The sequence below is a fragment of the Dermacentor albipictus genome, chromosome 8, assembly GCF_038994185.2.
Source record: "Dermacentor albipictus isolate Rhodes 1998 colony chromosome 8, USDA_Dalb.pri_finalv2, whole genome shotgun sequence".
Lineage (NCBI taxonomy): Eukaryota > Metazoa > Arthropoda > Arachnida > Ixodida > Ixodidae > Dermacentor > Dermacentor albipictus.
The window spans coordinates 47894027-47921408 of NC_091828.1; the positions used below are offsets into that span (position 1 = coordinate 47894027).

The following is a 27382-nucleotide window of genomic DNA, read 5'->3' on the forward strand; positions in this document are numbered from 1 at the left end:
TCGACGATAGTTGGACGACGAAGTTTACAATGACTACAATGAAACGGCCGTGGCGGCGTCACAACGACGGTATGACAAGGAACGCAAGACTACTGCATAACGACGAAGGTGTGACGACGACAGCAGGAAGAGAGTTGGATGACAAAGCTGGAATGAAGATAACGTAACAAGCACGACCGCATTAGGATCATGAGCACACACAGTGACCCAAGATGCTAGACACCTTGGCCCATTGGGTCAGCGTAGAAGGCGTGACGACGGCGACATAACGAGTCTCACGACGAAGCAGGAATGACGGCAATGAAGCGGCCACGGCTGTATCACGACCACGAGTGCGTTGGCGTAAGAGGACAGACAGACAGACAGACAGACAGACAGACAGACAGACAGACAGACAGACAGACAGACAGACAGACAGACAGACAGACAGACAGACAGACAGACAGACAGACAGACAGACAGACAGACAGACAGACAGACAGACAGACAGACAGACAGACGGACAGACAGACAGACAGACGGACAGACAGACGGACAGACAGACAGACGGACAGACAGACAGACAGACGGACAGACGGACGGACGGACGGACGGACGGACGGACAGACGGACAGACGGACGGACGGACGGACGGACGGACGGACGGACAGACAGACAGACAGACAGACAGACAGACAGACAGACAGACAGACAGACAGACAGACAGACAGACAGACAGGACAGGACGGACGGACGGACGGACGGATGGACGGACGGATAAATAGATAGATGTAGAAGTGACATGTGAGCAAGTTAGTCTCTTCAAGAAGCTTAAAATGGTTGAAATATGCTAAGAATGCTAATCGCACTGATATAGCAGATGGTTTGTGCCATTTAGGGATAGCACAGATTGACTGGCTCATATTATTTGCAGTTGGGAGCACAAATATTTTTTCTTTATTATTTGATCTTCTAAGAAGGCTGTTACCATATGCCAATAGCCACGCCGTCTTACAACAGCAATGCCTTAAAATATTGGATTTACATCTTTTAAGTAATTTCTGCCTTTGAAGCGTCGAATGGCACATCTTTAACTTGACGTGCATGACTCAAAAGGCTGAAAACTCTTAATTTTTAAAAAAGCTCAAAAAACAACGCGACCAGCTTTTATAGCGTCCACGGGGCTAGCTAAACTGATTTCTTCATTGCTTTGTAGACTCAAAGTGCAAATGTTAAGCACTTCTATCATTGCCAACACATGCCTTAGTAGTTTTGAAACTAACATTGCGCAAGAAAATATTCTTTAGGGCATGCTTGAGCTAAATTAAGAAATGACCAAAACACCTAAGGCGAGAATACGCTCTTGCACACGCAGGTTCTGTGCGAATCCAGGTCACAATCATGCCCGTATCTGGCGAATTCGAAGTGTGCGAGTCCCGAGGTGTGGTGGCCAAAGGACGCATCCGAATGGCCGAAGAAGGCAAGACGGTGCTCCTCAAGGAGCCCCCAGGAACCTCTGAAGAGACCATTGCCTACGATATGACCTCAGCGGACGTCTACAAGGAGCTCAGACTCCGCGGCTACCAGTTTCACGGAGCTTTCCTGGGCGTCCTGCAGGCTTACTCGCAGAGTAAGACGAACAATTAGCAATTATGTAGGATTTCCGCATAACTGCTGGTTCGGTTAGCTTCACCAAATTTTACGAACATTTGAACCTTCGGAAGACGCTGTATCATAGAGTCGAGACTTCCATTCCTGATATATTTCTGCTGCGTACACAACAGCGCCTATTGCGCATCCTAAATTTACTTTTTTAAACGAATAAATAGATGAAAACATTTTTACTAACCTTCATTTCCGCTGTGCATTGTTCTGATACTCTCTTCTGTGTCGAAATCATGTCATGTGAAATCATCACTGTTGTGGTATATTCCTTTCAGTTCATGTTTCGGTTGATAAATCATCTGCGAATTAGTTGTCCTCATAATGGTATTTTATTTCGCTCAATGCTAGCTGTTTACGCCTGCCTCTGTGTAGCACTGATGTATAGCTGCGGAAGGAAACACATTGAAGCCACTACATGGCAGATTTTTTTTTTCTTTTCCTCTGCCATGAATATGTGAATGAATATTTTCAATAAATATTCAACTGATTGGGTTCGTAAACCCGCTTTTGATACTAGACCAAAGCCACGTACGCAAGTTTAGCATGTCCCGGGATTAGTGGGCTCCGAAGATTGTACCGGCGACTCTCATTACCACTTCTTTTTGTGCTGACTCTTGGACAGGGTTGTCTATATATATTGCGTCAACAGCACATGGTGTCAGCTCTTTCATATATTTCAGTGCACGCCTCATGCAGAGTCCTAATTGTCGATGTCCTTCATCGCATGTTTCTGTTATAGAACCCTGCGCAAAGCTAAAGTGGGAGGAGAATTGGGTGACCTTTATGGACGCCTTGTGTCACGTCAGCTTCCTGTGGAACCAACATAGGACGTTTGACATGCCTGTCAGTATACAGTCGTGCCGCATCGACCCCAAGGTTCAGGCAGAGATCACGGACATTGTTGGGGACAAGGGTAAGTTGGAAATCGCCACGAAATCGCCTGTGAAACATATGCTAATGTGCACCTCAATACGCAGTATTTATCATGCTGGTATCACATTGCAGTCCGAGCAAGATAAGGCCCATAAATCAGCTGATGCGGAAATCCGCCACTCCCTGCTATTATGTCATTTTTGGTTATATCTTTGCTCAGAAATGAATCCCTGAGGTTAAACTGCACACACTTATGCTTGTGGCGATTCGAAGAAATGTGCTAATTCTTTTCAAATTATCACGCCACCTGTTAGTGCTGTTTAGTGGGAATTATATAAAATTTCGGCTAAGCTGAGTATGCAAGCAAGGCCAACTTTGGCATTTTTGATAACATAATTAACCTTGGTACCCATATTAGAATCAATGCAGTATCAACAGTCTGAAAGCTGGTTTATTAAAAGTTATATACGCCACTCGCCACTACGCCACTCTCATTACCATGAGAGTGGCGTATGCTAGACTGTAAATGTATGTTTGGAGAGTCATGATATACTAAGATTAGTAAGTATGAGTAGCACTAACGCCTCACGAGGGCCCCTATATGCGAGGACCTGCATGCTCTAGAAAAGTACTCTCGCAGCAGTACCCTCTGGTGAGAGAATACGCGGCGACACTTCTGGGCTAAGAATGTGCAGAATGGCTTCATTTATGAAATTCAGAACTGTCTTCATACTAAACAATAACGGTTCTGGGCCTATTACCAATGCCGTATGTTGCTGCATGATATAGTGTCCAGGGGCTTGATAAAAGTGATTTCTCCAATTTTTACTTTTCGTCCCTACGCATGCAAAGACGGCGTGGAGGACGGGTAACCTTTCCCTACATCTACTACGCCGTTGAGGGTCTCCGGCAGTGAGCAATTGTTTGTGGCGTATGTGTGCCGTATGTTAGCCCTATGCGCAGTGGACAGACGAAGACATTGGTTCATCTTGACGTTATTCTTGTTGACGGAATGCCTAACTCTCGCTTCATCAGATGGCATTTATTATAAGTTTCGGCATCCCATGAGCGCTGCCAGTAGCCTCTAAAATTTAAAAGTACGAATGAAGCACTTTAAGTCATTAAAACATAAAGCACTTCGTTCAGAAAAAGACAGAGGCTAGCGACAATGCTTGTGGGATACCGCAGCTCGTAATAAAGGCCATATGACGAAGTGAGAGGCATTTCTTCATCCAAAATAACATTGCACCAAGACCCACACAGCACGAAGGAAAGAGAACGGGACAGAGCGCCCCTCAGATTTGCTTTATGAAAGCGAAAGTCTTACGCTACCTATGTTGGCCGTGCCCTTGGTGAAACTGCGCCATGACGAAGAATGGCCGACACCAGTCAGTGGGTCAGTCTGGAGGTGCCGTCTACGTGGAGTGGAAGCCAATCAGGGTTGTTGCCTTGGTCGAGTGGTCATAAAGGTCTGAACACCTGGCTTGGGCTCAAACACGAGGACCCCCTTCAGTCCGGACAATGCTAAGCCACGCACAGCAGCACATGGGAGTGTTCAGTTCCCATGCACTCTGGTCTGTGTGTGCCAACACACCACACGCGTGCTGACTGAAGTTCTAAATTTTGATATAGATGCTGAAGGTCCCTCGCCTTTGCTCAGGGATTCCGTGAACCGCGACCAGCACGAGAAAAGACCAGTGGCGCAAAGAACAGAAACCGCTCTAACTTACAATGGAACGGTGCACTCAAACTATTACCGCAGTCTCGCGGTCGATAGCAGAAAAGAACAAGGCGAAGAAGCAAGCACCAGAAGAGTGAGGTACCCAAATGTATAGACAAAGGGGAGCGATGAAATAATGGCCGTCACAAACCATCAACCCCCACAGTCTTACGGCCTATAACAGAATGCGTAAGCCGAAAAAGCAAGCAAGCACCAAAGCGGGCGCGCAGGCCCATTCACAAAAGCGAACAACAAAAGCACTCCTTCACGTGGACACCATGCAAAAATGCTTTTCGCTCGCTCCATAGCACGCTCGAAAAAAAAAAAAAACCCATACGAGCCGCGTCCCACCAGCGCTTCGCCAGTCCCGCACCGCAAAAAAAGCCCCGAGTGCCGCCTCTGCTGCCTTCTTATCGGGCAGCCGCCTTCCCGGCAGCCCCCGCACGCGTTCTTACGATAACACGATCGGTGCGCATGCTCCATGCGAAAAGTGCTGTTGTGGCACGCGTTTCAAAGGTTTCCCCGGTGCGCGCTGCAGAGAAGGGCCGAAGGGCCCGACAATGCCTTCAACTCTTCGTCACCAAAGTCTCCAGGACATCGCTCTAGCAGGTAGACTGGACACAATACAGTCTTCCTGTGATCAAGTGTCTGGCAAGTCGTCAGTGAACAAGTACACAATGGTGTAGGTTTACCAGGACTGTACGGGTAAAAAGTACATCAGCGTAAGCGAGATCAACGCCACTACAGAAATTTTTGCCGAAGTTCGCAAAAGCGAAATGGCTGATTGGTTCAGTTCATGATCAATTGGCGTGAATGTACAGCGGGAATTTTAAACGAGGACGTATACAAGACAGCGCTCGTCGCTCGTGATAATGACGCGTGAGTTGTCGCGCGGGGACGCAGTGTTGCGCGCGACAGTGCTTGTCCTTGTCTGCATCCATGTTCAACATTTGCGTGACACACTCATAATTTCGCAAGAGCGCTCTGCACTCTCACCCTTTGTGGCAACCTAATGTACGTGTTTCCTTCATTTGTAATCTATCGCTAAAGGGGACACCCACGCCTACAAGCCTTGTTGTTTGGCGAAAGGGTACGCGTCGAGCCTTTCCTCCTCTCTGGCTTGTGCGAGCTGGTGCGGCTCTGCTTGAATGTGCTGCCGTAGCGCGCTGCTGCTGCATTCACTGGGGATGTTTTTACTCGTTATGTGTTAAGATTATGTGATGTCACTTCGCTTGCAAACCACAGGGTAGCATCTCGCTACAGCGGTAACTACTGTATGCGAAAATTTATGTATGGTGCGCAAACATGCGACTTCCATCATCAGCCGTTTTGTGCGTATGTGCTGTGAACTATTTGGATGCATCGGCTTTCACTCGACGAAGAGTACCGGAGTCTGTGAACTGCCATACTCAACGGGAAAATCTTCTCACTATCTGATCACTTGGCGTGAGAACTACAGCAAAAGAGTGCATGGCCATTTACAGCCAACTCAATGCAGCCCCCAAACATCTAAGCCCACAAGTCTGTTCTTTTAAGTGCAATTGCTAACCATTATAAGATATTTTCGTGAGCCACCATCATGCTTCTCACGCATTTCAACTCTGGTTGATTTCAGATCACTAAGCTATGTCTACGCTAGCCTCCTGTATGAGGCCGATGGCATTGCTCTTACAGTGATCACTGCTTGTAAGCCAGAATGAGAAATATAAGGGTTGAGTTTCAGAATTGCATTTCTTGCTCTGTAAATCGTTAATATCAGAAAGGTACCGCATACAAAAAAATTGGAGGACGCTTAAGCTTCGCCTTCAAGAGTGGGACGCGACAGCGTTCCCGTCGACCCGCCAAGGGGTATAAGACAATGCGCTACGGCACAGCAATCACTTACGATGCGCCCCGCATCGGACTTAGCGCCCACCTATCACGCGGTGAACGTCGAGCAACGCAGCGTTCGGCGCGACAACGAAACGTGCGCCTGAGCGAACGAAACGAACCAAAGAACTCGGTGTCTCGGAGGGAAAACGATCTACGCCAGCCAAACGTCGTGATCGGCACGGGCAGAGAGATAGATAGTAATCTAAACCGGAAACATGGCGAAGCGTCGTCGTCAGGGGAGAGGGAGTCCCGCGACGCGCCTGGCAGCGGTCCCAATGCGCGCGCGGCGCGCCTCCTGTCGGGGCAGCGCCGTACATTGAGAGGAGGGGGTCTTCTGTGTTTGCCGCAAGATGGCTCCGCGTGTGCGGAAAGCGCAAAAGAAATGCAGCGGAAACGCACTTCGCAACTCGTGTAATTGTGACTTCTGTACGTTACATGTTCATAATTACCGATATACACCGCAGTATAACTTTCCACGGCTGGTTTCGAAGGCAACACCGCATTCACTAGAGGCGCGTTTGCACCGCTTGGAAGCATCGAACTCGTGGCTGAGTGGTAGCGTCTCTGTCTCACACTCCGGAGACCCGGGTTCGATTCCCACCGGGCCAATCTTGGAAGTTGCTTTTTATTTATGAAGCGCCTGCCGTGATTTATCGCTCACGGTCAACGCCGCCGACGCCGACACCCGACGCCGACGACACCGGCTTTTCTGCGACACGAGCTCCTTAACGCTATCGCGTTAATAATATCACAATTCCGCCAGAAAGGCGAAGCATCGATTCCCATAGGTAATTAGTACACAGCCGTACGACGTAAGAATAGCACTTTTATCGGCAGTATCGACTTGTTAACATTCCCTTTTTAACTAACAAGCATGGTATCACCACGCACATCAAACGCGACCACAGCACACCCGATGACCGTGGACACTCGCTCTCGAAACGCTCGCGTGAGCAAGCGCGCGCGCTGCAGCGAGCGAAGTCACCTTCGTGCTGCCCATTGCTTCAACGCAAGTTCAGTACCGAGAACACACAGCACGCGCAAAAGTACGAGCCGACGACGCACGTAGGCTCGGCCCCAAAGGCAGATCGCTGTCAAGATGCAGCCGCCGCGACCGCACGCATCCGCCACATAAATTAGTTGCACCTGGAGAAGAAAGGCTACTTTTTCCCTCTCTGCCTTTTAACTCGCAAATACCGTGTAGGGCGCGCGGAGACGGGGTTATCACCCTTGGATATCACACGGAAAATAACAGCGACGGCAGCAATGCACATGCATTGTCCGCATAACTGCTATCGCCTTAAAATAGTCCGACGGCTGTTTGTGAGGACACAATTTCCGTAAGACGGATCAATGCGTCGACGAAGACCGGACGAACAAGACAAAAAAAAATGTTCTCAACCCCTATTTTCGCGAAAAACAGGCTAAAGCCGCTGAATTTTTAAATGCCGAATACTTAAAGCTAACGACGTTTATTATTTTAAATTACTACAGTATATATTGTAACCAACAGTTACGACGGCCGTTTCTATGAAAACTAGTTTATTTTGGGCGAACCTGTGCCCGTCAACAAAAACGTCCCTTGAGCTTCGCTTCTTCTAACGTCGTTCACTTCTTTGTCGCCTCCTGTCGCGTGCCAGGCCGATTCTCGCGCATGAGCCGCCGGTCTGTCAGCACCGGCCCAGCGTTTCCTTGCGGTGCTTTTCTTGACACTTGCGGAGTGGCGGCTCTTCTAAACGCAGTTAGGATATGGCGGTCGTCTTGTGTTCTCGCAATGCTGGCGGCATTAGCCCCCTCCGAAGAAGCATCGTCCCGATGCGTAGAAAAGGCCTATAGGGAAGCCAACTGCTTTAAAAGGACAGTGGTCAGGGGATGGCTGGTGCTAGGCTTGATCGTACGTGCAAATTCTGGTTGTCAATGCCTTTCATGGTAAGGCTTCATTCGTACTACGTGTACGACCTCTGGGCGAGTCCTGCGTCGTGTGGAGCAGACTTGGCCTTCAGGAGTTACCTCGTAATTTAAGGGACTTAGCCGGCGAAGTACTCTGTAGGGGCCAAAGTAACGGCACAGTAGCTTCTCCGAAAGACCGGGCGTACGTATTGGCGTCCATACCCACACTTTGTCTCCGGGGTTGTACTGTACCTCTCTTCGCCCTAGGTTGTACCGGTTTGCGTCGACGTTTTGCTGTTGTATGATACGGTGCCTTGCGAACTGCCGTGCTTATGCCCTTTCTACGTACTCACTAACGTTAGGGTCGTCTTCACTGCTGTTGTTTACAGGTAACATCGCGTCTAGTGTCGTTGTTACTGTCCGACCGAAAACAAGTTCAAATGGCGTGAAATGTGTCGTCTCTTATACTGCAGTATTATACGCAAAGGTAGCATATCATAAAATACTGTCCCATGTCCGATGCTCGATGTCCACGTACATTGAGATCATGTCAGCGAGCGTTCTATTGAGCCGTTCAGTCAGGTCATTGGTTTGCGGATGGTACGCTGTGGTTTTTCTATGAGCAGTATGTGTTAGTTTCATAACAGACTGCATCAAACGGGCATCAAAAGCTGTTCCTTTGTCTGTTATGAGTACTTTAGGTGCGCCATGTCGTAACACTATGTGTGTGACAAAAAACTGAGCCACTTCAATGGCGGTTCCTTTTGTAAGAGAAGGTGTCTCAGCATACCGAGTCAGATAATCGGTTGCTACCACAATCCACCGCTTTCCTGAGGTTGATACGGGAAATGGTCCAAGTAAATCCACTCCTATTTGTTCAAAGGGTGCTGCTGGTGGCTGTATCGGGTGCAGAAAACCTGCTGGTTTTAGTGGCGGGGTTTTGCGTCTTTGACAATCTCGGCATGATTTGACATAGTGCTGCACTGAATTCATCAACTTCGGCCAGTAATATTTCTGGCGGATTCTCGCCAGAGTCCTACTAACGCCAAGGTGGCCAGCTGCAGGATCATCATGGCAAGCTTCTAAGATCTCAGCTCGCAGCGATGATGGTACGAGAAGTAGAAACGTCTCACCAGTGTGCTCGAAGTTTCGTTTGTAGAGGACGTTGTTCCGGATGACATACGAACACAATCCGCGGACGAAAACTCGAGGCACTTTCACTTGTCGACCCTCCAGGTACTCGATGAGCAGGAGTAATTCCGGATCTGTACGCTGGTGATGAGCCGTTCCTGTGATATATACAGCCCCAAGAAATGGGAAATCTTGCTCGTATTCAGGTGACGTACATTCGATTGGTGCACGTGATAAGCAATCAGCATCATTGTGTTTCAGACCGGACTTGTAAACGACCGTGATGTCATACTCCTGCAGACGCAAACTCCATCTAGCGAGTCTTCCAGAAGGGTCCTTGAGGTTCGCCAGCCAGCACAATGAATGATGATCGCTGATGGCTCGAAACGGTCTGCCATATAAGTATGGCCGGAACTACTGATGGCCCATATAACCGCCAGGCATTCCTTTTCTATAGCTGAGTAATTTGTCTCGGCTTTTGATAAGGTACGGCTCGCATAGATAATAGCTTTTTCTTCTCCATTCTGCCACTGAATAAGTATGGCACCGAGACCAACGTTACTCGCGTCGGTGTGGATGTCCGTTTCGTCATTTTCATCAAAATGGGCAAGTATAGGAGGACTCTGCAAACGCCGTCGTAGCTCAGAGAAGGCGTCTTCTTGTTCTTTCTCCCATAGAAAATGGACATCTTCTTATCGCTTCTCTTTCTTTTGGAGCTACTCGGTACGGGTGTTGGCGAACTGGTCTTGCAGGTTCTTCGACCACAATGCGGTGTTTTGCGACGGGAGTACGACGGACTTTCGATGAAGTCGAAAAGCATTCAGCAAACTCTGTGACCAAGCTCACAATCCTATCTCTTTGTGGTGATGACAGCTCTCGGTCAATGTTGATGGAGGTAAGGACACTGTCTAAAGTGGCGGAAGCTGGTGATGTTGCATGGAGGGTTGACGCATCCGCGAGTTGTACATAGTCATGAAGAGACGCTATGACTGTTCCCTTCGCCACGTGTTGTGCCTCATTGCCAAAGTTAGTCAAGAGGACGTCCGCGCATCCGTTACGCAGGTGAACTAGGCCTCTTGCCACGCATATTTGCTTTTCCAGTAGCAGCCGGATATTTCCGTCTGCAAGTCCCTCATAGTCACGGAATACGTCGCTCCTTACAACGACAGTCACACTGCACCGTGCCGGCACCCTCACGTGTTCATTCACAATACGGAGAGAGGAAATATGTGGCTGTTCTGTATCAGAAATGGTAACAGCATTTTCTGTGGAAAACAACACGCGTGATTCTTGTAAGTCAATAATTCCGCCATTCGTTTGCAAAATGTCCATGCCCAGTATAAGCTCACGGGAACACTCAGGGAGAACAATAAAGCTGCTGACGTATGTAAAGCCTCTAATGCCGATTCTTGCTGTGCACATTCCAACGGGGTCGACTAAGTGTCCCCCCGCTGTACGTATTGGGGGTCCGGTCCAATGGCTTTTTCAATTTTCTGGCGAGTACACTGCTAATAACTGAATAGTCCGCATCAGTGTCTATCAACGCAGTCACTTCGAAGTCGTCGATGATGACGCGCAACTCAGAAGTAACGGGGTCATCACTGCACTGGTTCGTCGGTTCGTCACTGCCGCCGTCTTGTCGGATTGGCGATGGAGGGCATTCGGTGTTCCGGGCGTCAGCGGCCTTGCCTCCACTGGTCGCTGGCTCTAGATTTCCCGTCGCGGACATTGTGAGCGACGCCTCGGTTCGGTGAAATGGAAGAGGGACGCGGACTGGGCGACCTATAACGCATAGACGCTGCCGATCGAGGTTCATGTTGCGGGGGGCTTCGAATAGTTTGGCGCGTGGACGAAAATGCTTCGATTTCATCAGGGCACTCACTGTTTTGAGGGCAAGGTGCATTCACAGCGAAACCACGCAGTCCTACTCGGCGATACTGGCATTCCCGGTATAGGTGACCAGCCTCTCCACAGTGGTAGCAAAGGGGACGTCGGTCTGCAGTGCGCCATACATCGCGTTTACGTGGCCTTCCTTCTGCCATGGGCGGCACATTGCGAGGAAGTACCTGGGGTATTGTGACCATTCGTCCGAAGTCGGCGCGTCCTAGGTCCTGGCGTAAAGCTTGGGCGTATGATATCCGCGGCTGACGCTCTGGCTGTGCGCGGGGCCGTACCTGAGGCTCTGGCTCACAAATTACTTGCCGGACGTCTTCGCGTATGACATCGGCAAGTGAGGACACTGGAGGAGGGCTTTGAGCCAGCTGCAGTTCCTGCAGCTCTTCCCTTACGACGGTCCTCACCATTTCGCGTAGGATGTCCATGTTGTTGGAGAGGGCTCCTGACCCAACGTCAAATGATGCGAGGCTTACATGTCTGTTGTACTGCCTCGCACGCTGCTGCAGCGTCTTCTCCATCGTCGTCGCCTCTGATCGAAATTCGGCAACAGTGCGGGGCGGATTACGAACCAGGCCGGCAAAAAGCTCCTGTTTCACACCGCGCATTAGGTGCCGCAATTTCTTGTCCTCAGCCATGTTTGGATCGGCTCGGCGGAAGAGGTGGGTCATATCCTCAATGTACATGGTCACACTTTCGTTGTTTCTCTGGTTCCTCGCCTGAAGAGCGGCTTCTGCCCTCTCTCTGCGGTCCGTGCTCGGGTACGTTGCAAGCAGCTCTCGTCGGAAGTCGTTCCACGATGATAACGACGCTTCATGGTTTTGAAACCACGTGCGCACAGATTCCTCCAGGGCGAAGTACACAAAACGGAGTTTCTTTGTTCCGTCCCAACCGTTACATATGGCGACACGGTCAAAGTTTTCGAGCCACTCCTCGGCATCCTCAAAGGTGTCTCCGTGAAAGGATTCTGGCGTCTGGGGTTAATCAACGACAACGTGAGGAGGCATTACTTGAGTAGCCATCGCACTGGTACCTAGGCTGACTGTTGCCGATGCGCTTGGTGAATCGGCGAGCGGACCAAACTCGGGGGCCTCACCTCGTATGCGGCGGCTTGTGCGTTGGTGGACCGGCGTTAATTCCGTTGGCTCCAAACTTCGGGGATCCGGGCTACCTTCCCTGGCGCGTGTGGGGCTTGAAGTCATGCCCCGCACCTCCACCAGATATGTAACCAACAGTTACGACGGCCGTTTCTATGAAAACTAGTTTATTCTGGGCGAACCTGTGCCCGTCAACAAAAACGTTTCTTGAGCTTCGCGTCTTGTAACATCGTTCACTTCTTTGTCGCCTCCTGTCGCGTGCCAGGCCGATTCTCGCGCACGAGCCGCCGGTCTGTCAGCACCGGCCCAGCGTTGCCTTGCGGTGCTGTTCTTGACGCTTGTAGTCTTGCGGCTCTTTTAAACGCAGTTGGAATGTGGCGGTCGTCTTGTGTTCTCGCAATGGTGGCGGCAATATGTATAAAAATGCACTATATATACATGAATACATTAACGAAGTTCCTTACGATATGAGACTAAAAGGAAAACGGACCCTAAACACAAGGACTAATTATGGTAAACAAACAACCAGGTACCAAGTACTAACAATCCTAAATAAGCTAGAAGATAACATTGATTTCAGTATGACTAGGAATGCCTTCAAAAATCATGTCAAGGAATTGTTACTAACACAGTGTTTGAGAGAGTGATTGTAGCAACATAAATATATTATAACCCGCTTTCTTCCTTTTTTCTGTTTTACGTGGATACATACTTGTTCACGGCTATATGCTGCACTATAGTGTACTATGGTAATTTAGATGTATAACCTGCACTTTAGTGCTTATGGACCGGGAGATGAAAGGAGACGAGGGGTTAAAGGGAACATTTTGTTATTTCACCGTCTATATTAGGAAACAAGCTGTAACCCAATAATTTTGTCAATTCTGTTTTCAGTTTGTGTAAACTCCTGTACAATGTGTTAAAATATGTAACATTGTGTGTGCGCTCACTGCCAATGAACTACCACTAAATAATTATTATTTTATTTATTTTATTTAATAATACTGTCAGCCCATGAAGGGCCTTTACAGGAGTGGAAAATACAAACACATACAAGGATACAGTATGACAACAAAAGCAAGTAAATGAACAGCAGCAGACATTTCAGCAGGGACGCGAATCGGTTTGGATTTTATGCACCTTACAAACTTCCCCCCCAAATAATAAACAAAATGAACAGATACACATTTGACAAAGTTATGATATACATATTAGTTAGCGGCAAAAAGAATAACATGTACACATTGCAAAAACTCCTCAACGCATGAGGCCGATATGACAGAGTCGGGGAGCGCATTCCATTCCGTAATGCCTCTCGGGACAAAGCTGTACTTAAAACAGTCATTTCTGACCTGAGGGGGTGTGATGTACTGGCTATGACGATGTCTGGATGTTTCATTTGTCGAGATTTTGAAGAAGTTGTGTTTGTCGACAAGCAAGTGACCATTAATGATAAGGTAGATTAGTTTCAGTCGCTCATACTTGGTACGTAAGTCTAGCGGAGGTAAGTCGGCAAGCTTACAAAGTTCAGTGGGGGATTGGCAGTAGCGATACTTGTTAAATATGAACCTTGATGCTAACCTCTGGATTCTGTCAATCTTTTGTTGGTTGGATTTAGTGTAGGGATCCCATACAGCTTTAGCATACTCCAAGATAGGACGTATTAACGATTTATAGGCTAAAATTTTGACCTCAGGTGTCGACGCACTTATATTCCGTCTTAGGCTCCAGAGCGCTTTGCTGGCCTTACCACATACAGCGTCAATGTGTTGATTCCATCTGAGGTCAGAAGTGAACGTTACTCCTAGATACTTATGTTTATCGACTCTGCTAATAGTTATACTATTTATATTGTAAGGGTAACGCAAAATTTTTTTCTTTCTCGTTATGGACATAACAACAGACTTAGCTGCGTTTAGTTCCATCTGCCAGTCGTCACGCCATTTTTTAATTATTTGCAAACTAGACTGTAAATTGGCCTGGTCATTACTATCCCGAATTTTATTATACATCACACAATCATCAGCAAACAGTCTGACAGGGACACTAATATTACTGGGCAAGTCATTTATAAAGATCAGAAATAAAAGAGGACCTAGGACACTTCCTTGCGGAACTCCGGACACAACACAGGAAGGGCGTGATGTGCACCCCCCGAATTCAACGTATTGTTCTCTAGAAGAAAGGTAAGATGAAAACCACTGAGTGATTGCGGGGCTCTGAAATACAGAATCAATTTTTATGATTAACTTCGATCAATGTATAATAGAAGCGTATATTGCGGGTTCAGGGGCCCGTGTCAGGCATTGCGCGCCTTTTGCCCTTGCACCTTTCTTGAAATTGTACTCAAGATGAAATAAACATTCATTCATTCATTCATATGACTGGCATATTGACGCAGAACAAACCGATCTCCAACCAAGCGTCTACCACTTCTTGGCAGCGCTCGTGCAGTCCGCAGACAGTCTCTCGACCACTCGACAAGTGTTATTCACACTGTACGCTATGCTGCTAAGACTAACCAAATCTATTTTTTTTTCGTGGACTTAAGTCTTTTTTATCAAACAAGGTAGTAGCGGGATGTATCTACCTATAACAATTCGGACCCCGCAGAGGCTCCGGTGTCAGCAGGCGTCACAGGTGGGCTGTGACATCACGGACGCGAGCACATTGGAGTGGACACTCCCACGCGCATCTGTGCGTGGCAAGGCTGTGTCAGGTGAAAAGTTGATGTTTATGTTGTTTATCGGATGCGGGGTGTTCGAGCGTTTAAACGCGGCCGTGGAGACTACACATCCGCTTCGCCTCACCTTTTCGTAGACGACTTCTCATAGACGAAGCCTGGACTGACCCTCCCAGTGGAAACTGGCCGCCAGGTTTTTCTTTCCTGCTCTATATGCTCCTGCTCTTTACTCTCTTCTTTCATACCTGTCCTCATTTATCTTCTACTGAATTGTAACTTTGCTAGTTGGCAAGGGTTAACCTTTTGTTGCTAATCAGTTTTCCTTATGACGTACCTAGTTATAAAAACAGTGGGGAGGTCACGTTGGCAGTACTTCCCCTGTAAGAACTTCTGTCACCTCCATTTGCCCGGCTTGGAGGTAGGCGGCTGGCATCGCTGCCGAAATTGAACAAAGCTTTATGGCATTATCTTCCATCCACAAGCTATAATACTGCCCTTTTTAACAAACGGGGACTTAGCGACGAAACTCCCAACTTTTTTTCTTCAGTCCAAAGAAATCTTTCTCCGCTGTCATGTAATACATAGGGAAATCGCCGAAGAGATTGTCTGAACCATTCCGCCATTGGTTGTGGCTAAATGTCTCGCCGACCGAACAGGAACAGGTTACAAAATTACTAAAATGGAAAACGGCAACCTCTTGCTCGAAGTTCGCAACAACTTTCAACGCAAAAAAATCTCGAAGCTTGCAACATTTCGTGACGTTCAAATCCCCGGGACACTCCATAGATCAAATATAGCATCCAGAGGTGCGATTTCAGATGATGAACTGGAGCTTGAGCGCTGATGTGCAGAAGATAAAGATCAAAGGAAATAAGAAAGAGACTCCCACAATCTATTTGATTATTACTATTGTTATTTATTATTTGTACATACTACAGTGCAATAAGCGTTATACGTGCAATTGGTTAACAGAGGGAGATTTATACAGAGAAAAATACGATACGACAATGAGGGTGATGTGCTAGGGCTATTCACCTGGGATGGCAGATACAGAGCTTAAGGGTGTGCATCAGCGAATAAACCAAGGTAAGGAATTCCCGTCTTCTCCGCAATGAGGGATAAAGCTCTATTTAAACATATTCATGGGCGTGAAAAGTTGGGCATCAAGTTAAAGCTTTGATCTCGTCTCGTCGGTGGCTCTGGCGCGAGGTTAGTACAGCTCTTTTTTGAAAGGCTAAACGGAAGAATTGACGATGTTGTATCAGAAATCTGACAATCGTTTGAAGCGACGTGAATAGAGTCATGTTAGTTTGAGGGAAGAGGGTGAAAAGTCACGATCATAACGGTGACATAAATCTTAAGGCTTTTCCTTGGAATTGCTTCTAGCCTGTTAATCTCAAACTGCTAATATGGGTTCCAAACGACAGATGCGTAGTGAACAACAGGACGGATTAGCGATTTATATAGCAGTAGCTTAGTATCTTTGGAGGGTTGGATAGAGTACGGTGTAGGTAACCTAAATATTTTAGTGCTTTGCTACAAATGTAACCAATGTGGCTAGTCCATGACATGTTATGCGTAAGCATGACACGGATATACTTACGTTCAAATACCATACACACAATGCGGTTGTTGAATAAGTAATGCAAACGAGAAGGAGAAGATTTTTACAGAAGGGCATAAGGAGGGTTTTATCAAGGTAATGTTCGTTTGCCAGATGATGCACCAAGTGCAAAACTCAGGAAATGTCTCTTGGAGGTGGTAATGGGCATTAGAACAGGTAATGACTTCATATAAACCACAATCGTCGGTTTAAAGAAGGATGTTATAAGAAATCGTAACAGGCAAATCAGCTATGAAAATTTAAAGAAACCAGTGGTCCAAGAACGATGCTGGATGACTGTGTCATCTGGGCACTCCAGATGTCACGTCAATGGCAGTTCAGTCGGTCCGGCTGTAAGAGATAAAGTGGGAACGTAGTGAAATAGCGCTTGAAATCCAGTTAACTAGTTCAGGAATACTTAGAAAAGCGTTAAGCTTAGTAACGAGTTGATAATGTAATACTGTGTAAAATGCTTTAGAGAAGGCTATAAAGATAGCGTCTACCTGGTTGCCAACATCAAAGCTGAGCAAAATGTAATGCGTAAACTCAGCTAACTGTATTGTCGTACTAAACCCTCGCGGAAACCCGTGCTTAAGGTTAGATAGCAGATTATATGATCTAAGAAAAGCACTACGTATTTATAAATGATATGTTGTAATATTTTTCATGACTATGTTGTTATTGAAATCGGCCTGTAGTTCGATAAGGACTGCTTACCACCGGATTTATGTGGAGAAAACACTTTAGCTAACTTCCAAGAGGAAGGAACAGTGGGAGATGATAAAAGTTTGTTGAATATGACCACCAGATATCTATCTTGATGACCGCAAGGTATAGAAAACTAAGAATGCATTGTGTATCCTGCCCGGGCCGGTGCATTTCTTATTAACCAAGTTTAATACGAGGTTAACTGCCTTTATTATTAAGGTTAGTATCACTAATTGCTTCAGAACAAACTATATTCGTGAGAGGAGGAATGAAGATGCTATCCTATACAAATACGAACTGAAAATACTTGTTGAAGGCATCCGATATAATTGACGGGTCACTGATGACGTCATTATCAATGTTGAATGAAGTGGGTGAAGCATCACTAGGTAAAATAGAAGGCCAAAATTGACGAGGGTTAGTTGTTAACGGATCAGGCAATTGAACGTGAAAAAAATCTTTGGCGGTTTGTAATTTCAAATTTAATTCATATTTTACCTTGTGAAACTTTAGTGTAACGGGATTGTTGGTTCTTTTATAACGCCGAAGCCTACGCACACGACGATTTAAATGGAAGATGTCGCGAGTCATCCAGGGAAGGTTAGCATTTTTTCTTTGTTTTAATAGGCACAAATCGTTCGATACACTTCTTGACAAGATCCTCAATGTAATTAACGGAACATTTTACATCCTCTCTCTGTGTGACAGAGAGCATAACCTGTCTATAAAGGTCAGCTAAGGGGTTAGTATTCTTGCTTTTGGGACTACAATCCATTGAGACCGGTAATACAAGGACAACTGTCCGACCATATGTCCATAATATTCGCATTGTTTCAATTGCTAAAGATTCGGGCATGGCTCGCAAAGCTGCGGAAGCCGGTTTATTTGCGGAGAATGTGAAGAACAAGAACACGCTTCCGACAGTTTCACCCGCACGATACACTGTACGAAATGTGTTGGTGGTCATCCCGCCTATTCCCGATCATGGCCTACGTGGAAAAAAGAAGATATATTTAGACTGAAACTGAATGAGAAGAAAGGAGCGCGCAAACGTGTTTCATTACTTCATACCCCAGGGTAAGCTTATACAGCATCTAAGGGGGCAACACTCCAGCAGACTCCGGCATCTGCTTGGCCCACAAAGAGTGTAGCAATCTATGCGCTGCCTTTCCTGAGTGAACAAGGAAACATTCTGAAAGATCAGGCTGGTGCTCTTGGTGAGCACTTTGAATGCATCTCTAGCGAGACCATCACTGCGAGTGTTTTCTGAAATACAAAGAAACGGAGGAACTGAAGCCACTCGACCGCAAAAGTAGTCCAAACAAGATATGTAACGGGCTTAAGCTCAACTCTTCCTTAAACACTTGTCACAACTCTGCCCTGAGTCCCAGCAGAGCAATATAACACATGATTAAACAATTTTACAGGAATAAACCAATCACGCTGCTTTCACTCGTTAATTCTTTCTATCTCGCCATCTGGGCGTTCTTCATTCTCACGAAAAAAAGCTGATATAATTGCTACATCAAAACCGGGTAAAGGTCCCGCCTCAGTAAAAAGCATCGCCTGATAGCACTAACAAGCTTCATCCCCATGACCTTCATCCCAAGACTGTCAGGGGCGCAAGGTACCCCCGACAAGTCCTGCTGGATTACCACAGCCGATCGAGCCTCCTTGCCAACTATTTCAGCAGATCGGGATGGACTTGTTGGGAATTTTTCCGACGTCAACAACCGGAAATAACTGGATCGTCGTGGTGACGGACTACCTTACCCGCTTTGCTGAAACAAAAGCTCTGCCGAAAGGTAACGCAGCCGAAATGGCGAAATTCTCCGACGCGAACGTCCACCTGCGACATGGCGCCCCAGAAGTCCTCCTAACGGACAGTGGAACGGCCTTTACAGCGGAGCTAACCTCAGCCATTCTCCGGTACAGTCAGACAAGACATCATCATCATCATTAGACTGGTTACGCCCACTGCAGCTCAAAGGCCTCTCGCGTACTTCTCCAATCACCCCGGTCATGTTCTAATTGTGGCCATGTTGACCTTGGAAACTTCTGAATCTCTGCTGTCCGCCTAGCTTTCTGCCGTCGCCTGCCACGCTTCCATTCTCTTGGAATCCAGTCCGTAACCCTTAATGACCATCGGTTATTTTCCCTCCTCATTACATGTCCTGCCCATGCCCATTTCTTTTTCTTGATTTCTACTAAGATGTCATTGACGAGCGTTTGTTACCTCACCCAATCTATTCTTTTCTTATCCCTTAACGTTACACCCACCATTCTTCTCTCCATAGCTCGTTGCGTCGGCCTCAATTTAAGTAGAACCCTTTTCGTAAGCCTCCAGGTTTCTGCCCCGTAGGTGAGTACTGGTAAGACACAGCTGTTACACACTTTTCACTTGTGGAATAATGGCAAGCTGCTGTTCATGATCTGACAATGCCTGCCAAACGCACACCAGCACAGTGTTATTCTTCTGATTATTTCCGTCTCATGATCCGGATCCGCGGCCGCTACCTGCCCTAAGTAGATGTTTTCCCTTACCACTTCCAGTGCCTCGCTAGTTATTGTAAACTGCTGTTCTCTTCCGAGGCTGCTAAACATTACGTTAGTTTTCTTCAGATTAATTTTGAGGCCCACTCATCTGGTTTGCCTCTCCAGGTCAGTGAACATGCATTGCAATTGGTCCCCTGAGTACTAAGCAAGGCAATATCATCAGCGAATTGCAAGGTACTAAGGAATTCTCCATTAAATTTTACCCGCAATTCTTCCCAATCCAGGTCTCTGAATACCTCCTGTAAGCACGCTGGGAATAGCATTGGAGAGATCATATCTCCCTGCCCGACGCCCTTCTTCATTTGGATTTGGCTGCTTTCTTTATGGAGGAATACGGTGGCTGTGGAGCCGCTATATATTCCTTTCAGTATTTTTACATACGGCTCGTCTTATCCCTGATTCCATAATTCCTGCATGACTGCTGAGGTTTCCACTGAGTCAAACGCTTTCTCATAATCAATGAAAGCTACATATAAGGGTTGGTTTTATTCCGCACATTTCGCTATCACCTGAATGATCGTGTGAATACGGTCTATTGTTAAGTAGCGTTTACGAAATCCTGCCTGGTCCTTTGGTTCACAGAAGTCTAAGGTGTTCCTGAATAATTTTGCGATTACCTTAGTGAATACTTTGTACTCAACGGACAGTAAGCGGATCGGTTTATAATTTTTCACGTCTTTGGCGTCCCCTTTCTTATGGTACAAGATTATGTTGGCGTTCTTCCAATATTCCGGTGCGATCGCTGTCATGAGGCATTGCGTACACAGCCTGGCCAGTTTTTCTAGAACAATCTGCCCACCATCCTTCGACAAATCTGCTGTAACCTGATCAATTCCCAGCTCCTTCATTCCCCAGCTGCCTTCCCCTTTTGCATAGCTCCCAAGGCTTTCTTAACTTCTTCCGGCGTTGCTTCTGGGATGTCAAATTTCTCTAGACTATCCCCTCCTCCATTACATTCGTGGGTGCCACTGGTACTGTATACATCTCTATATAACTCCACACGCACTTGAACTATCTTCTCCATATCAGTAATTATATTGCCGGCTTTGTCTCCTAACGCATACATCTGATTCTTGCCTATTCCTAGTTTCTTCTTCACTGCTTTTAGGCTTACTCCGTTCCTGAGAGCATCCTTAATTCTATCCATATGACACTTTTTTAGGGCAGCTATATTACACTTGTTGATTAGCTTGGAAATTTCTGCCAGTTCCATTCTAGCTGTAGGGTTAGAACCTTTCATACCTTGACGTTACTTAAACAGATCTTACGTCTCCTGCAATAGCTTACCAGTATCTTGTTTAACGAAGTTACTGCCGATTTCTATTGCACACTCCTTCACGTTGCGCATAAGATTGTCATTCATTGCTTCAACACTACGGTCCTCTTTCCGTGTTAAAGCCTAATGCCTGTACTGTAACTTGATACGGAATTCCTCTAGTTTTCGTATTAGCGCTAACTCTTTCATCGGCTTCTTATGTACCATTTTCCTCCTTTCCCTCCTCAAGTCTAGGCTAATTCGAGATATTACCATCCTATGGTCACTGCAGCGCACCTTGCCGAGCACGTCCACATCTTGTATGATGCAACGGTTAGCGCAGAGTATGAGGTCTATTTCATTTCTAATCTCGCCATTCGGGCTTCTCCACGTCTACTTTCGTTTATCCCGCTTGCAGAAGAAGGTATTCATTACCCGCAAATTATTCCGTTCAGCAAACTCTACAAATAGCTATCCCCTGCTGTTCCTATAACCTATGCCATATTCCCCCACTGACTTGTCTCCACCCTTCTTCTTGCCTACCTGGGATTAAGGTCGCCCATCAGTATAGTGCATTTTCTTTTGACTTTACCCATCGCCGATTCCGCATCTTCGAAGAAGCTTTCGACTTCCTAGTCATCATGATTGGATGTGGCGGTGTAGACCTGTACGACCTTCGATTTGTACCTCTTAATAACTTTCACAAGGACCTCCCACCCTCGGTAATGCTATATAATTCCTGTATGTTACCAGCTATATCCTTATTAATTATAAATCCGACCCCTAGTTCTCGTCTCTCCGCTAAGGCCCGGCAGCACAAGACGTGCCCGCTTTTCAGCACTGTATATGCTTTCTTTATCCTGCGAACCTCACTCAGCCCTAACAATATCTAATTTGCTGCCCGCTAATTCCTCCAGTAGCACTGGTATACTCGCCTCACTAGATATTTTTCGAGTGTTAAACGTTGCCAGGTTCAGATTCCAAAGATGGCCTGTCAGGACCCAGAGATTCTTAGCACCCTCTGTGGCGTCACGGGTCTGACCATCGCCGTGATCAGTTGCTTCGCAGCTGCTGGTGACTGAGGGCCGGGGTTTGATTGTCGTATTCATATGGGAGGTTCTGGCCAAGTACTGCACCTGGGGGGCCAATCCTGCCCTGGTGAGGGAGTGCATTACCGGTTATGGTCACCGGGATCAGGCCGCACTCCAGGCCTGTTTATGCAATTTAATCAACTGGCAGATTTTTGTTTAATCCGGTGGAGAATTCCGGGGCACCGGGATTGGAACCACGGTCTTCTTGCACACGAGGTGTATGCTCTACCTCTACGCCATCGCTGCACAATTCACTGGAAGACAACTACCTAACACCCACAGACGAATGATCTTACGCAGCGCATGAATAAGACCATCGCCGACATGCTAGCAATGTACACCGACGTCGAACCCAAGACCTGGGATGCCACCCTGCCGTACGTAACCTTCGCTTACAACACGGCGGTGTACGAAATAACATAGATTATGTCGTTCAAGCTTGTTTACGGCAGGAACCCGACGACGACTCTCGACGCCATGCTGCTGCACGTCACCGAGTAAGAGAATCTGGACGTCGCCACCCATCTACAGTGTGCTAAAGAAACCCGATAGCTCGCCCGCCTACGGATCAAGAACCAGCAGAGTACCGACAGCCGACACTAAAACCTCCGATGGCGCTAGGTCGAGTACCTGCCCGGCGACCGTGCTTGGGTTTGGACCCCGATAGGCCAACGAGGAGTCAGTGATAAATTATCGCAACGTTATTTCGGACCTAACAGATCAACCGACGTATTGGCGAATTGGACTATCAGGTCGTCCCAGACGGCATTTCACACTCCCAGCGGCGCCGCGCACGATCTGAAGTGGTCTACTTGATGCGTCTTAAGTCCTTTTACGAACGCTGACGAACTTCTCTATTTTGTTGTTTCTTTGCTACAAGTGTGTTTGTTTATTACTTTCGTTTATTTGCAGCATCGGGTCGATGCTTTTTTAATAGGGGGGTACTGACACGTGTCCTTGTTTATCTTTATCGGGCGACCACGTTTCACCACCTAACAAATGTCATCGCATAGGGTAGGGCGCGCCTGCATGTATGGAACGTTTCTGGAATGTTATCGATGGTTCCATCCGCTGCGTGTCATCGAGCCTTGTGTAATCTGATCGCACGTATGCGCGACGCGAATAATGCGGAACTTGTGGAAGACACGCGGGTCCCGGCAATTACTCTGGAACATTCCACTACGACTCATGTATGAAAGCCCACGCGCTTGACCCGTTGATCAGATTTCCGACGATCGCCGAATGTGTTCGCCGGTATCCTCGTGCTTTAAGTGTAACTTGCTTTAATTATAATGCCATTAGTTTGCCATTTAGTCTTGCTACTGTGTTCGTCCCAGTCCCTACCACGTGACAATAATGTTTTAGTCGCACCTTTAAAGCACGGTTTAGTATCGGGGCCAGGGCCCATTCGGCCTGTTCAAGTAATGTAGAACCCAGACAAGCTTTTATCGATTTGAACGAAATTTGTTGCATATCTACTGGCATTCAACTGACTGATATGTGCAAGATGCTTATTTATAGCATGAATTATTTAGAATTATGTCTAACATTGCTAGTGAATAAAGAAACAAGCAAGAACTTTCCAAATCCGCAAACCTGCACCCAATGTAGATGTTTAATGCATGAATTCGGTAATGTCTGATATGGGCAAAATATATTAAAGAGAATAAAGTATATGAAACCACAAGCGATTCCAAATATAATGAATAATCGGTTAACCTTAACGGTATACCTTTGCAAGATGCTAGTGTGCCGCAGTGCTCTCGTTTGTAGCCAACTGTAATGCGCCTTTATCGTACACAGAATTCGCCTTGTGTCCCGATGATAGTAAATACATGTGGAGCTCTCGAAGAAAAAATGCCGCCGCTCAATGTTTCGAAATGACAGCTGACCGGCACCGGCCGGGTGCCATTTCGAAACAGCTACGATTGCGTTCTGTACACAGCACTTGTAACGTAAAATTACAGCTAGAAGCGGCAACTTGTGGGGAACAAAAATGAAGATCCTGGAAAGCAGATATGTCAACGAGATTGGTGTCAAACGCAGTTGCCCACTTCATCTTCAATGTTGTTAATTTTTTCGAATTTTCAAGTGCGATTTCCAATATAATGAACTGCTTACCTAGCGACCACCTATCAAGGAACTAGCGCGCCTCGTTATAAACTCTTGCCCAAGTCCTAATTATTTATTAGTGGTATATTTCAGAGCGCAAAATAGATCACTTTTGTGCGCTTCAGGTGCACTGTAGATGCAGTTTGCGGAACTGTGACATTACTTTTATTGACTAACTTGGTATATATATGTAAACTTGACAATTTTATTTTTTGAAATGTTGCGGTTAACAACTTCTAATAAATATTGGAATATTAAAGAAGACATCTGCTTTTAGGAATGGCTAGATTTCCACCATTGCTTTCAGATCATAAAGATCTCATCGAGTTCTGTGCTTTGGTCGAAGAGCAAAAGTATTTTTCCGCTCCTATGCGCGAACATGCAAGCCCCGGAGCTTAAGCTTCCTCCTAAGCTAATGGTCGGTTCGCTAAAATGAAGTTTTATGGTTATGTACAGGCGCCGACACATCAATTACATCGCCTGTATTTTTTCTACGCAGGTGTGGATGCCGTCTACAGCCCGCATCTCAACTTGCGCCGTGCCGGCGGTGTTGAAATAGAAGGCCTCAAAGTCAACAGCGTACAACGGCGGCCAGTGCAAGAGGCACCAGTCTTGGAACAATACTGCTTTGTTCCTTACCATGACAACGATGCCGCAAGAAGCGAACGGGAGCACTTTTTACAGGAGTACGCGGACGTGTGTTGTGGCATCACACAATGCATCATGCAGTCTTGGGAAGAAAATATTAGTTTTCACGGCATGATGAATGGATGTCATAGAGTGTCAGAAGAATTGCTGAGCCTATACGTTGAGAACACTGCATCAAATCACGGCCTAGTACAGCTACTCTTCAATATCCGGAAAGAACGCAGCGGCACTGCTTCACTGGCTTCGACGGTGCAATTAGCGCTTCTAGCCTCCAAAAAATCTCTGGAGGAGGATTTTCTGAACACCAGCCTCCTAGGCGAAGACCCGCTGATATATCTCCTTGACGTAGTGCTCGAAAATACAAGCTACTTGAAGCTCCGTGTGCTAGAGCTGGCGGCTAAAGGCAGCGTCACACTCATGGCTCCATGGGTGTCCGCATTGCTTTCCATGTATGATGGGCATCTGAAGACTGTATACTCTATCGCTCACCCAAATCCGGACAGCTTAGCTCCCGACCAAGTTCCCGAAGGCACAGCAGTGGTTGTAGCGAAGCCTTCTACCTCTGGGGAAAAACTTCCCGAGGCTGACTTGGTGATTGCATCCTGCGGCACCACGACCGCTTCTATTGACCTAGTTACATTGGCTGAAGAAATGTTCTCGCAGTGCAAAGAACACGGGTTCGTTCTCATTTCTCATCGGACGGCACTGACAGCGGCCGAGGCGTTACTGTCTAGAATGAGTGGTGTTTCATTTCAAGTTTACGCGGAGGATATGACGATAGCAGTGTTTAGAGACGGCGGATTTCGATTGGTGGGACTGAAGTCGAACAACCTATCCACACTGCTATTGTTCCGGAAAGTAACCGCACCCATCGACCTCACCAAGCAGGCGGTTGTCAGACTGCAAAACGCGCACTTCAGCTGGGTGGAAACGCTGAAGGAAAAAGTCCTGGAATATGTCAGCAAGTCATCTGGAGAGAAGATCTGGCTGCTCGCGGAAGATGCTGTAACCAGTGGCATCCTCGGTTTCACCAATTGTCTACGACAGGAGACCGGTGAAGGCCTGATCAGGTATGTATAGGTAACGACATATGCTCAGGCTTCTTTGGTGAGCTGATCGCGAAAAGATTCGCTACAAAACAAGTACCTTTAAAGTTGCGGTACACAATATTTAGGAGGATTTCATTGCTTATTACAGGCGACCCAGACACAATGCTGATTCCGACATGTCTCGCTGTCAGGCAATTGTTCCAGTAAGCGTGTTCAGAAATCAACTGACAGGCGTCTGAACTAGTGCGTATACGTCGGGAAACAAGGCCGATCGGCAAAGCTCAAGTGGGTACCAGAGAGATGCAAGCTCCGTTTCCTATGCATGCCTTCTAGTTTGTAGCACAGGTTCCCTATCGAAAGTACACGTCTACCCGACGGGCCCCGCATGCAATAATCCCACGTAAAACATATAAAACTGTCTAAGAATGCGTATTTTTCGATGTGAAGTGTGGTATGCTATAATACGGAAGGTATTTGAGACATTGGGATTATGTGATAGGCATGTTTAGAGCGATTTACGATTCAGTTGAACTTCATGAGTTCATATAGCATAATTGCGGTTTGAGTTGGAGCAAGATTTACATATTTAAAACACAACATCAAGTACTGTGAAAGGCCTTTCGAACTTCCATAGAATGCCTTCTGGCCTCAACAAAGCTGCGTGCACTGTTGCAGCTTTCGGACTTTCTTCCGCTCTTCCGTCCAAGAAATTTTGAAGTTCTTCGCTATTTATTGTCATTGTAGATCATATTCCCGCATTTGTCGCAAACAGCAGTCGCATAAATTTGTCGTGGACTTGTATTTTGTAATTTATTTTTATGAAATTTTGTTAGATCATGCGCAGCTTCAACACATATCTGCAGATATTTATAAGAAATTGTGGGGTTTAACGCCCCACAACTTTACAATGGGTAATGAGGGACACCGTAGTGGAGTGTTTCGCATTGATAATCAACACGCGGTGTTAGTGTGCACACATAGCATGACGCACGTATGTTTTTGCATTCCGCGCGCACCTGAATGCAGCTGTCATGACAGAAATCGAGATCGGGGTCTTGTGTTAAGCAGCACAGCGTCATATCCACTAAATACTTTATATGTGGGTCATTTAGTAAATGTTGAAGAGCTCTAGTGTGAGCGCGATCGCAGATTTCGTACGGCCTTCCACTGTTTGTTCTATTGAGATAGCGATTATATGGACACTCCAAACACATTTCTGCCATCTAGCGTTGGCGTCGCCGTGAGGTTCTGTATAAAGTCCAAGGCCGATAAAATTGTTGGTACAGCGGCCGCACGCCGGGCTGCTGTATGTCGAAGGGGACATAGTGCGCGGCGCGCTGTGTTAGCGTGGATCAGATCGCGTTGACGCGAGACGCAGCACGATAGTCAGTTCGAACGCTGCTGCTGCCGCACTTCCTCATTACAGCGCTTCGAAAGCGAGCTGCCGCGTTCATCGAGCGAGATGTGTTCATGTGTGCTTGTGCGCGCATGAAGCCATGCTTCTTAATTTGGTTAGTAAGCGTATGTTTCCAAGTTTACGCAGCCTACTGAACTGCC

The 27382-nt window shown here is 46.8% G+C and overlaps 1 protein-coding gene across 1 annotated transcript in view; it reads left to right on the forward strand.

The window, feature by feature from the left end:
- Window positions 1–27382, forward strand: part of LOC135910195 (fatty acid synthase-like) — a 181493-nt gene that overhangs the window by 102078 nt on the left and 52033 nt on the right. The window contains exons 15-17 of the mRNA XM_065442247.2: window positions 1355–1609; window positions 2384–2557; window positions 24628–25846. Coding sequence (XP_065298319.2) covers window positions 1355–1609; window positions 2384–2557; window positions 24628–25846 — 1648 coding nt within the window. The remainder of the gene's footprint in view (window positions 1–1354; window positions 1610–2383; window positions 2558–24627; window positions 25847–27382) is intronic.